Source organism: Ylistrum balloti, unplaced genomic scaffold, assembly GCF_031769215.1.
Source record: "Ylistrum balloti isolate Yb309-2 unplaced genomic scaffold, AGI_CSIRO_Ybal_v1 Utg370392, whole genome shotgun sequence".
Taxonomy (NCBI): Eukaryota; Metazoa; Mollusca; class Bivalvia; order Pectinida; family Pectinidae; genus Ylistrum; species Ylistrum balloti.
This window is the reverse complement of record NW_026782271.1, coordinates 679,618-690,960: the sequence shown is the minus strand read 5'-3', so window position 1 is coordinate 690,960 and position 11,343 is coordinate 679,618. Positions and strand designations below refer to the sequence as shown.

General features: G+C 35.4%; 1 protein-coding gene across 1 annotated transcript; it reads left to right on the top strand.

Moving 5' to 3' along the window:
• Window positions 1-1,471: 1,471 nt before the first annotated feature.
• LOC132554310 (uncharacterized) lies at window positions 1,472-9,743 on the top strand. The gene is made up of 5 exons (XM_060218615.1): window positions 1,472-1,507; window positions 4,088-4,789; window positions 5,953-6,067; window positions 6,475-6,620; window positions 7,053-9,743. The coding sequence occupies exons 2-5, from the start codon at window positions 4,179-4,181 to the stop codon at window positions 7,168-7,170; spliced, it is 990 nt and encodes a 329-aa protein (XP_060074598.1). The 5' UTR covers window positions 1,472-1,507; window positions 4,088-4,178; the 3' UTR covers window positions 7,171-9,743.
• Window positions 9,744-11,343: the final 1,600 nt, after the last annotated feature.

The window sequence follows — 11,343 nt, the reverse complement described above, 5'->3', positions numbered from 1 at the left end:
GTATTAAGGCATTAGTTAGAAATAGTTTCACTGATGGCTGCAGTATCATGAAGAAGAAGTGCTTGGTTAAGCATGAGAAAGGATCAGTATATACAACTATTCATCATTTATGAACAGAAAATTATGTAAATTTAGATTAAGTAATTCAGAAATACTATACAGCCTGGAGGATGGTACAATGTAGTTACTCATTACAGCCTGCTTGGCACATGAATTAGAAACACAATCTTTTAGTTTAACGATTATGTCTTTATTATCTCTGAAGTGTTTTTAAGAGATATATTACTTAGGAAGTTACTGTAATAAGTATAATACTTTGATGGTGTAAAATAAGGTTCAATGTAATCCTGTATCTCTCTGCAAATGTCCAATTCTATTCTAAATTTTATTTTCAATTTTACAGATGAGAACTCTCACTCTGCTGCTTTGGCAACACAACAGCAAACTGTTGAGATGCAGAAGGCCTGTAATAATTCCATGTTTATAAACTCTTTTACCATATACTGTGTTATGTTTGATGTATTGTTGTTAAAACAGTGAATAAATAATGTAATTATATAATTAGCATATGTGTTTTTATTATATGAGGAAATTAAGGGCTCGTCGGGTGAGGGTGAGTTCCGGAATCTGTTCGCACGCTTATAGAAAAAAAAATTGGTTTGGCAAAACTGAATTTTGACCCAGAGCTAGCCCTGCTGGTTTGTTAGGATCCAGTACCAATATTGGCAGTATCAATATTACGCATCAGATTATATATATCCTAACAAACAAGTGCATGTTGGATGCATTTTATTGCTGTCAGAGCAATAACCTGAATGGAAAATCCATTTTGTCAGCCTGTATCATAAAATAACTCCTTTCAGGTTCTGTCTTTCCTTGCACAGCAAATCAAATGGAAAACATATTCCATATTTAAACGTAATGTATAGCAAATGATAATTAAATATACATCATCCGAACCTCCATGCTTTAGTTCCGCATACCCTTGATATCTGCAGGATAAAACGTAAAATTGGACGGATTTACAATTACTTGAAACTTCGTGGTAGTATAGGTACAAATTCGGCTTAACATACTTTGATATTGGAAAAAATAAGCTATGGTCTGAAATCAAAACATATGACATGTGCGCCAACCCAAAACAAGCTGTTGCATGCAAGTTTAGTATATATGTCAATTTTTAAAAATCAGAGGTATCACCTTATGCAAAACTGTATAAATTCCTTCCTTGTTTCACATTTCTTGTAGTTTGTCAATAGAATCTCAATTACCGTTGAAAATAACGCAAATATGAAGGTCGTATCCTGCGTTACCCCACTGCTTGTTTACAAATGTCCGCCATTTTATGAAAAAGTTTTAAGTCTCGCGAGACTTAACGAGATAATCGATCATCTCATTCCCTTTCCTTTCCATTCAAGATTTTTATGACCCCGATTTATACCGATGACAAGCACGTTCCTGATTCAGATGTGAAGCAGACAGCACAGAAAGAAGATACATAGATTGGGTAAATATCTCACGTCCGACACTCCCAACAACACCCTCTGAATATCATATATTATGTATCTGTATATTTACAATACAGGGTCCTTACGGACATGTAATGCATTGGGGGAAGGAGTGCCTGTTACTTACTGTTGATAGAGGCCACTGATTGAAACCTTGAATTTGTCTCAGTTGCAATAACTGCCAGTTTTTTGGACAAGCAGGTTCCAAACCATAGTCGTATTGGGGAAGAACGAGATCTTAATTTCATTTGTCCTTGCTTCTGGAACTTTGTATCACATATTGTGGCTACATGAATGTTTTTCGTGTTGCCGTTGGAGAAACCTCTGAAACTGAAATTCGGGTGACGGAAAGTTTGCTGGGGGTGGGGGTCATTGATGGCAATATACCCTCAACTACTTTGAAGAATAGTGTAAGCCGTAATATTTGCCTGTGATCTGCTAATGGAGTCAGGCCCATGTCGTGCAACATGTTTGTTATGCAACCCTCTTCTCTGCTTCTGTAGTTTGTGTTTGACCCTGTCTAGGGTTGTTATGTGGTATTGGTAGTATGGGTTCCAAATGACGCATCCATTCTCAAAGGTTGACCAAACAAGGCAGTGGTAGGCTGAACTTCAGCAGAAATGTGGGCAGTGTTTCAGGTTACAGTTAATGAAGCTGAGGGAACAATGGGCTTTTTAACAGCCTTAGTAATGTGTGAGGTCCATCTCAAGTTTTCCTTGGTAAGCTCCCAGGTTGGGGCACTCACCAGTTTGCTTTGGAATCTGACCACTGAGAGAGTAGAAGTGAGGTTTCTTTCAGTCATAACTGTACATTTCCTTGGGTTGAACTTTATGCTCCAGTCTATTGTCCAACATTCAAGGTTATGGAGGTAATTCTGGAGTTGGAATGTGTCTAACACAGATCTAATCTCACGGTGGATCAGGCAGTTATATACAAAGAGACAGACTTGTGATGTGACTGCATCTGACAAGTCTTTTATGCAGCAGAGAAATAGGCCAGAGGACAGTCTCTTGGGGCACTCCAGAGGGAGTGTGTGAGGGGTAAATGTTCTCTGTCAACAACTACCTTCTTAACTTGATTACAGAGGAAGGAGATGAGTCACTTGTGGATATCAACATTAATACCATAATTTTGCATTTTATATTTTTAATGGGGCACTATGATAAAAGCTTTAGAAAAATCTAACACTATTACGTCAGTAGGAGTTCCATTATTGTGGCTCTGTAAAAGATCATGTATAGTGGTAGTAAGCTGTGTTTCACAAGAAAAACCAGCTCTAAAGCCATGGTTCAGATTAGTCAGAATGGAGTTTTGTTCTATATGGTCAAGTAAATGTTTACAGATAATGTCATCAATGTTTTTATATGACACACAAGTCAGTGGCACTTGACAGTAATCATGGACAGATGGGCATTTCCACTTTTGAAGATCTGTGGAACATTAGCATTGGTCAAGTCATAGGGGAATGATCCACTAGTAATGGAATATTGAAATGTACCAGTAAGACCCCTAAAACATGGTAAGAAATAACAATAAATATTCTGCCTCCCATTCTAACCCTGCCCACCCTAATTATAGTGGATTATTTAAATAGACAAACTCCTGTGCTCATACTGTGTACTTGAGGGATCAAGGGCCCTGAATTTGGTACACAGCACATTGTTTTAGTATGATCAAAGTATCAACCAAGTTTCATTATCCTAGCTTAAATGCGAGCAACATTATGCTCTGGACACAATATTTTAATAAAGGGCAGTAATGGCAGAAACTCTATAATTCAAGGGGGTTAATCACCCTGAATTTGATACACTGCACATAACCTTAGTATGACCAATTTATACACCAAGTTTTATGACCCTTGCTTTACTGTGGGCAAAGTTATGCTCCAGATGGAAAAACATACGGATAGACATGATGGTAACTATATGCTCCTTTGAGAAGTTTTGGTGAGCATAATAAAAGATATTGGACAGTTGAAGTGAAGTACCAACTATATACCATCTTCTCTAATGAGCAAAAGTTACCAGCCTTTCCACATCATTTATGGTGCACAGCCTGACACTTGTCTGTATTATTTTATTTTTCTCTTGGCGTTCATTTTGTATCAGTCTGGAGACAATGAACATCATAGTCAGAAGGGTTCTGACAATCTATCCATGATTTTATATTTGACTTGATCACAGTCGATAGTCAGAATTCCTCTTTACATAAAGATGCCAGATACATCAATATCCATGCTGAGAGAATGGTGAAGCAAAGTTCGGTATATAGGCAATGTTTAGTATTATTTACAACAGCGCAATAGTTGTAAGTCATGCATCAGTGGAAGGATAACATATTTTTCTGCAATTAAATATTGTAACCAAATATTTCCACTCATTTTTCCTGACAACTTAACTTTCCAGCATATTTACTCTAGTCACCAAATGCTTTACAGGAAAGAAAGATCATTTATAATCGTAATATTGTAATTTATATCATTTTGCATTAAAAACTAATCATTCATTCAAATTTGTGACCATACATCATCATTTAATTGTTCTTTCCAAGATCATCCTTTGTTTTCCTTTTTGTTACAGTGGCATGGCTACAGAAATCGACTTGGGCCATGATTTTGACACAAGGAAATCCAACAGTTAACACCAGCTTCCTGAAAACTTTGTTGAGGTTATGTCAACAAGAATGTCACGGGTTCTAATATATGTCAGAGGAGATCACTCTGTAGAAGAATATTGTTTTTTCTCTCGAGAATTATCACCAGTTTTAATTGACTACCAGGAAGTTGGTGTAACACTCTTGTATGATACAAAAACGAAGCATACACATCTCTGCCTGATTAAATTTGATCCTGATAACCCCAAGAATTTCATTGATGAAAGCCAAAAAAATGAAACATCTAACAACAGCTACCCTGGAATTAGAACGTCACAAAATGCCCAGTGTGTTTACAGCAACGAAAATAAAGGAAATACCAAGAATGATTTTCAAAATCCAAGTCACCTCTTGCAAATGTCATTTTCAGATATTGTTCCAGTAAAAGAAGCGATCTTGCCATTTGATGCTCATCTTGTGTCTTGTATTTGTTTTGAACTGAAAAGGTCAAGGATATTTAGGAGAAGATTTCTGAAATTTGTGGCAAGGAATTTTGGATTTAAACCTTTCATTGTGCCAACTTCAGTGACTATTTCTCATGTTTGTGAATTCTTTGATTCTGTGGTGCTGGTGCCGTATGTAGTTAAATTAGTTTTATTGTATCCAAAACAGAAGATTGATTATGCATGGTAAGTAATTAATTTCAGTATTTGAATTTTTGAGATAGATATATGGATTTGATTTATAATATTTCTCTGTTATCAGTCTTGCACATTTACAAATGATATGATATTATCATTCTAAATTGTAATACCCCAATAACTGCAAATATTTTCATTGATTTTATTAATGTATACCAAAATATAAATTTGAAAGTATGTTTTCCTTTCCTATGCTCTTTATCTCACCCATAATTGGTGACAGTTCTTCCTGTCATGACATCTCAACACTTTAATACCAGTTTTAACATGTTTTATGGCATATCAAATTTAAAACATGTATTTACATAGTAAAAAATCATGAATTTAAAAATCATGATATTTGAAATGGACATATTTTCAAAGCTTTTAAAATAGATAAGTGTACAGTGAATTTACAAAGCATTCATTTTCATTCATGTATTTTGAAAAGCTTAGAATTTGATAAATGTATTTACAAAGCATAAAATTTGATATAATCATTTACAAACATAAAATTAGATAAATGTATTTACAAAGCATCAAATTTATTATATGTATTTAAAAAGAATGAACAGTGACAAATGTATTTGCAAAGCTTAAAATTTGATACTTGTATTTACAAAGCATGGAATTTAATACTTGTATCTAACAGCATGAAATTAGAATAGAAGTTTTTATGAAACAGATGCCAGAAAATTCAAAAAGAATTAATCTCAATAGCGGGTTCTTGAAATCTTGAAATCCTTGAAAGTTGAAGGGCCCATATACTCACCACTTATAGTAACAATGGCAATGACTTTATCTCCAGCTACAGATACAAGAAAGTTACAGTCTTGTAAATTTTTTGTTTCTATAACCTGTTTGCCATCTCATCATACTATTTTTATACACCCGTCGAAGACAGGTCTTAGTATGCTTTCATGTGAACGGGCAGGCAGATAGGCTTGCGCACATGGTGTCCGCTCAATAACTTAACAGATCAACTTCAAACTTTCTGGGAAGGTTCATTTCCATGGTTGCTAGGATGAGTTCGATGATTGCAATGGCTCTTTATTTACTTACAGAAACAGTGTTTGCTTGATATTGCAAGTAGTTTTCTATGGATCAACTTTAAACTTCAGACTCTTGCAGAAAATGTCTCTTTTTATTGCAACTTTTTGTATGCTTGCCAGGAATTACCGGATTGGAAGTCAAATTACTAGGAGGCTAATGCTTGATGATGCCATGAACTGGTTGTCCACACTAGGGGGAGGTTACTCCTCACTTGGGGACTACTTCCAACACCATGTAGGTATCAATTAGAGGGGAGGTGTAGTTGTCAAAATGCTGTGCCACCATATTTCCCCATTTAGAAATCATTATTGAGATGCAAAAGACAGATAACATTTTTTTTTCTCCCTAGGGATATTTTGTTAATTTGTATGAGGTGAGATGTTTGTGTTATTGATTAAAAGACTTTTACTAAGGTAAGAATGCATCTAGATAAAAACGTTTTTTGTTGTGATCATTACTAAGTTATGGTATTAATTTATTACAAATATGTGTATCACAATCGTTTAATGAACATGTTTCAACATAAATTATAAATCACATTGGTTAATTTTGAAATAGATTTGTAAGTTCTTGATTACTTGAAATTATTTGTCAAGTTTATTGTAGAGTTTTTGGTTTTACGTTTCTATTCTTTGTGTTAGGCAGAGGAAGCAGGGAGGATCTCAGTACAGCAGCTGAAGCTAGCAGAGCAGATGGGAGATCCTATCATGAGTGCCAGATGTAGACTTTTCTATGCACAGAGCTTAATGCAGAGAGGCTTTGTCAAGCAATGCAAAATTATTGTAAGGTAAATATATAGACTAAACCCCCCAGGAGGCAATGTTGTATGGCTGAATTAATAACAGAGTTTGTCACATGGTCTGTATCATTATCTATTTTAGAAGTAGTTTGAGCTGCAGAATTTTCACCAATCTTTTAAATTATTTTGCTTGTCAGATTATTCAAGCCTGACGGAATCAAGTGTAAATAAACAGGATGATAGTTGTTGACAAATGTTTCATTGGTTGAATAACATATTGGTAACACACTCACCAGTCTCCCAGGCATCCATTGTTTGATAATCCAATAGCATATGAACAGGTATGGGATCACCTACAATGTATCACACAAACTTGTTCCTCAAATTGTGAAATAAATAGTGACTAGTTTTTTGCTTACAAATTCAAATTATTTTTGTGTACATGTACTTCATATATTTATTGTTTTTTTTCTTTTACAGGGCACAAAGGTACTTCTGCAAGTCTTTATTCGCTTCAGACGACAAGCTTCTAGCTCTGTATAAGTCACTGAAATGGAGGTTACTGCACCTGAAGAACAATTCAATCACAATTTCATGAACTCTGGATTGGATAGTCATAATGAATTGCTCAAGACTTGTTAAGTTATGAACAAGACCAAATACTCTGTGTTTGACATTTTGTTAAAGTCTTTCAGTTTATACAGTGTTATATAGAAAAGAATTGCTGTTTTACTTAAGAATGAATGATATGTTTTATAATGACATTACTAGTTGGTTGAGCATCAACACCTTTATTCCTCGCTTACAACTTTCCTATTATGAACCAGGAGAGTCATGTAGATTTAGTCTCATGTCTCTGTGTACAACATATATCATACTATTATGATAACTAACTATGTAAAAAGTATTTTTCAGAGAATCATTGCCTTGGTTTCTCACAAACATGATTCATTGACTTATACTGAAATTTGTGCTTTTTGTTTTACTTTGTTTAATTGTGAATCAAAGTTTGGGCTAAGGAAGACATTTCACACAAGTCTCATTTTAAAACAAAGCAGAGTCAGTTAGAAGTACCCTAACTTTGGTAAAGACCTGAAGTAAAATGTGTTCAAAGTTCATCGTTCAGTATACATCAAGAGTATTTAATTTAAGCATCATTGTATTTTTTATCAACAGGTCAACCATCTTGCTTGCATTGATTGTGTGATAAAATTATGGGTCTAGAATAAGATATGTTGCATACAATTTCAAGTATCTCACTACCTCTGTATGTAGAATCCTTGAAATTGAGCACAGTCTTCTTTCTTCTGTATTGATAAACAGGAATAAATGTCTTTATACTGTCCTTTTGTTATGCCCATAGACATTTGTCCATTTGGTATAAAGATCTATCAAAATTTACAATTTGGCAAGGTCTGAGCTGTGGCTAATCGACTCCTAAAGATGTCCTGCTGGTAAACAGGTCTTCACTGTGGCTATTCAGCCTGTATTAACATCCCGTAGGTGAAAAGGTCTTAACTTTGGCTATTTGGCTACTATGTTAAACTGACTTATGTCTTACTTCCGGTCAAAACATCAGAGGAGTGAAACTTTAGAGGTAAAGAGGTTTATCGATCCCCTTAAGACATCCTGTTGGAAGAGAGGTCTACACTGTAACTATTTGGCCCCTTATCCATCCTGCTGGTGAAGACAGGCCCCTGAAGACACCTTGTTGGTAAAGAGTTATAAAGTGTTGATGTTTGACCGTTGCTTGTTTCCTGCTGGTAAAGAGGTCTAGACTGTGAGTGTTCGACCCCTGATGGATTCCTGTTGTTAAAGAGGTTTAAACTGTGGATTTTCAGCCCCAGATGAATCGGTGAGGTCTTCACTGTGCCTCTTTGGCCACTACATTCGTCTCTGGATAAAGAGATCTTAACTGTCACTATTCGGCCACTACATTCGTCTCTGGATAAAGAGATCTTAACTGTCACTATTCAGCCACTACATTTGTCTCTGGATAAAGTGATCTTAACTGTGACCATTAGGTCATTATATGCGTCCTGCTGGTATAGATATCTAAACTGTGACCATTAGGTCATTATATGCGTCCTGCTGGTATAGATATCTAAACTGTGACCATTAGGTCATTATATGCGTCCTGCTGGTATAGATATCTAAACTATGACTACTGCTTCACCAAAGTTCATTGAAGTTTGGTGCCAAAAAAGAACTACTGGATGTGGGATTTTTTTTTCTGCCACTACATTCGTCTCTGGATAAAGAGATCTTAACTGTCACTATTCGGCCACTACATTCATCCATGGATAAAGAGAGCTTAACTGTCACTATTCGGCCACTACAATCATCCATGGATAAAGAGAGCTTAACTGTCACTATTCGGCCACTAAATTTGTCTCTGGATAAAGAGATCTTAACTGTCACTATTTGGCCACTACATTCGTCTCTGGATAAAGAGATCTTAACTGTCACTATTCTGCCACTACATTCGTCTCTGGATTAAGAGATCTTAACTGTCACTATTCGGCCACTACATTCGTCTTGTGGATAAAGAGATCTTAACTGTCACTATTCTGCCACTACATTCGTCTCTGGATTAAGAGATCTTAACTGTCACTATTTGGCCACTACATTCGTCTCTGGATAAAGAGATCTTAACTGTCACTATTCTGCCACTACATTCGTCTCTGGATTAAGAGATCTTAACTGTCACTATTCGGCCACTACATTCGTCTTGTGGATAAAGAGAGCTTAACTGTCACTATTCGGCCATTACATTCGTCTTGTGGATAAAGAGAGCTTAACTGTCACTATTCGGCCACTACATTCGTCTCTGGATTAAGAGATCTTAACTGTCACTATTCGGCCACTACATTCGTCTTGTGGATAAAGAGAGCTTAACTGTCACTATTCGGCCACTACATTCGTCTCTGGATTAAGAGATCTTAACTGTCACTATTCGGCCACTACATTCGTCTTGTGGATAAAGAGAGCTTAACTGTCACTATTCTGCCATTACATTCGTCTCTGGATAAAGTGATCTTAACTGTGACCATTAGGTCATTATATGCGTCCTGCTGGTATAGATATCTAAACTATGACTACTGCTTCACCAAAGTTCATTGAAGTTTGGTGCCAAAAAAGAACTACTGCATGTGGGATTTTTTTTTTAAGTACGGAATTCTATTGTTAGCTTAAACAATCTGATTAAAATTTGATGTTCAAATTAACTACATATGAACTAGTTAATTTGAACATCAAATTTTAAATAGATGGTAGTTTTAGCAAACTGGAATCTGATTTTGCCTCTTCATAGTATTTTCTCCATATGCTAGGGAACTGTACACACTGGTTGTATTTCAGCTAATTATACTTGGTAATAAAGAGCAAGTCTTATAGGAACATTCAGTTATATAACGATGACATTGCGTAAGTAATATTCCTCATACTATTTGAAGTGAAATATGATGGTCATCACAGTGTATTTATTGTCAGTGTGGGTGAAAGAGATAAACAGATTGTAGTCTGTTTAGACATCATAATCATTATGGCAATTAGATATAACCTGATAATCATACAATATATTTACATTTTAGATCTCATTTTGAAATATCTGCATTGTGTTTATAGAGGTTATCAGCTGGAAGAACATCCTTGTAGTAATTATCTTCGATATGACTGATGTATAGCTGTAATGTATTTGAGGCCATATGCAAAGCGTTGATGTAACTTAGGAAAATTTACTGAGATTGAGAAAATAGAGGGGGTTGATGCATACTCTATGAATACTAGCACTGGTATGTCAACGTTTACTGAAGTTGAGATAATAGAGGGGAAGGTGTTGTTGCATACACTATGAATACTAGCACTGGTATGTCAACGTTTACTGAGATTGAGATAATAGAGGGGAGGGTTGCATACTCTATGAATACTAGCACTGGTATGTCAACGTTTACTGAGGTTGAGATAATAGAGGGGAGTGTTGTTGCATACTGTATGAATACTAGCACTGGTATGTCAACGTCACATTAATTTTATCTGTGAACTTGTACTGATTTGGCTGGTATCTCATTGATATATATTTATATAAAATACATTTACATTGTTATAACAAGTATTGTTGTTTGTTATAGAAACCAAAAGATAATGGATAGTTCACATGATATCTTCTAACTTAATTGTCTAACTTAGTTGTCTAACTTAGTTGTCGATGTTTGTATTGATTGCAGTAATCATGTTTTTCACCTCTAATATAAGGCTTTTGTTTCACATGCAAAAGACAATTGATCAGCTGATTGAGACAGAAATTAGATATATAAAGTAGATAGATGAGATTGTTCAAAGCCACATCAGTGATGACAATGATGACAGTGAATAACAGAACTTTATGCAGGTTTTCTTTCCTTTGAATTTAATTGACCCCCATAATGTGCTCTAGATATCCAGAAACTACGATGCCATCCTTGGCAAAGAGCCACCAGCTGTGGTTCCACTTTCTGGCTTTGTGGTTCAACATAGAGGTGGACTCATTTGGATCTATATCCATGCCAAGAGAATGGTGAAGGGAGGCTTCTTGATAATAAGATATTTTTACTAAATTTGATATCCGAAACGGAAAATGTCTTTTTATCTGGCATTGGAGATATTAAAAAAGTCTGTGTAAAATCATCATAGGCTTAAATATTGAAAGACATCTATTGATTACACAATATATCGTTCATGAAATGTCCCTGTTTGGAACAGTACAGGGGAACTGCCTACACAAGCCATAATT

Coding starts and splice junctions, on each gene's coding strand:
- LOC132554310 (XM_060218615.1), top strand. CDS start 4,179: ATGTCAACAAGAATGTCACGGGTTCTAATATATGTCAGAGGAGATCAC. Junction 4,790..5,952: donor CAGAAGATTGATTATGCATG/GTAAGTAATTAA, acceptor TATGCTTGCCAG/GAATTACCGGATTGGAAGTC. Junction 6,621..7,052: donor CAATGCAAAATTATTGTAAG/GTAAATATATAG, acceptor TTTCTTTTACAG/GGCACAAAGGTACTTCTGCA.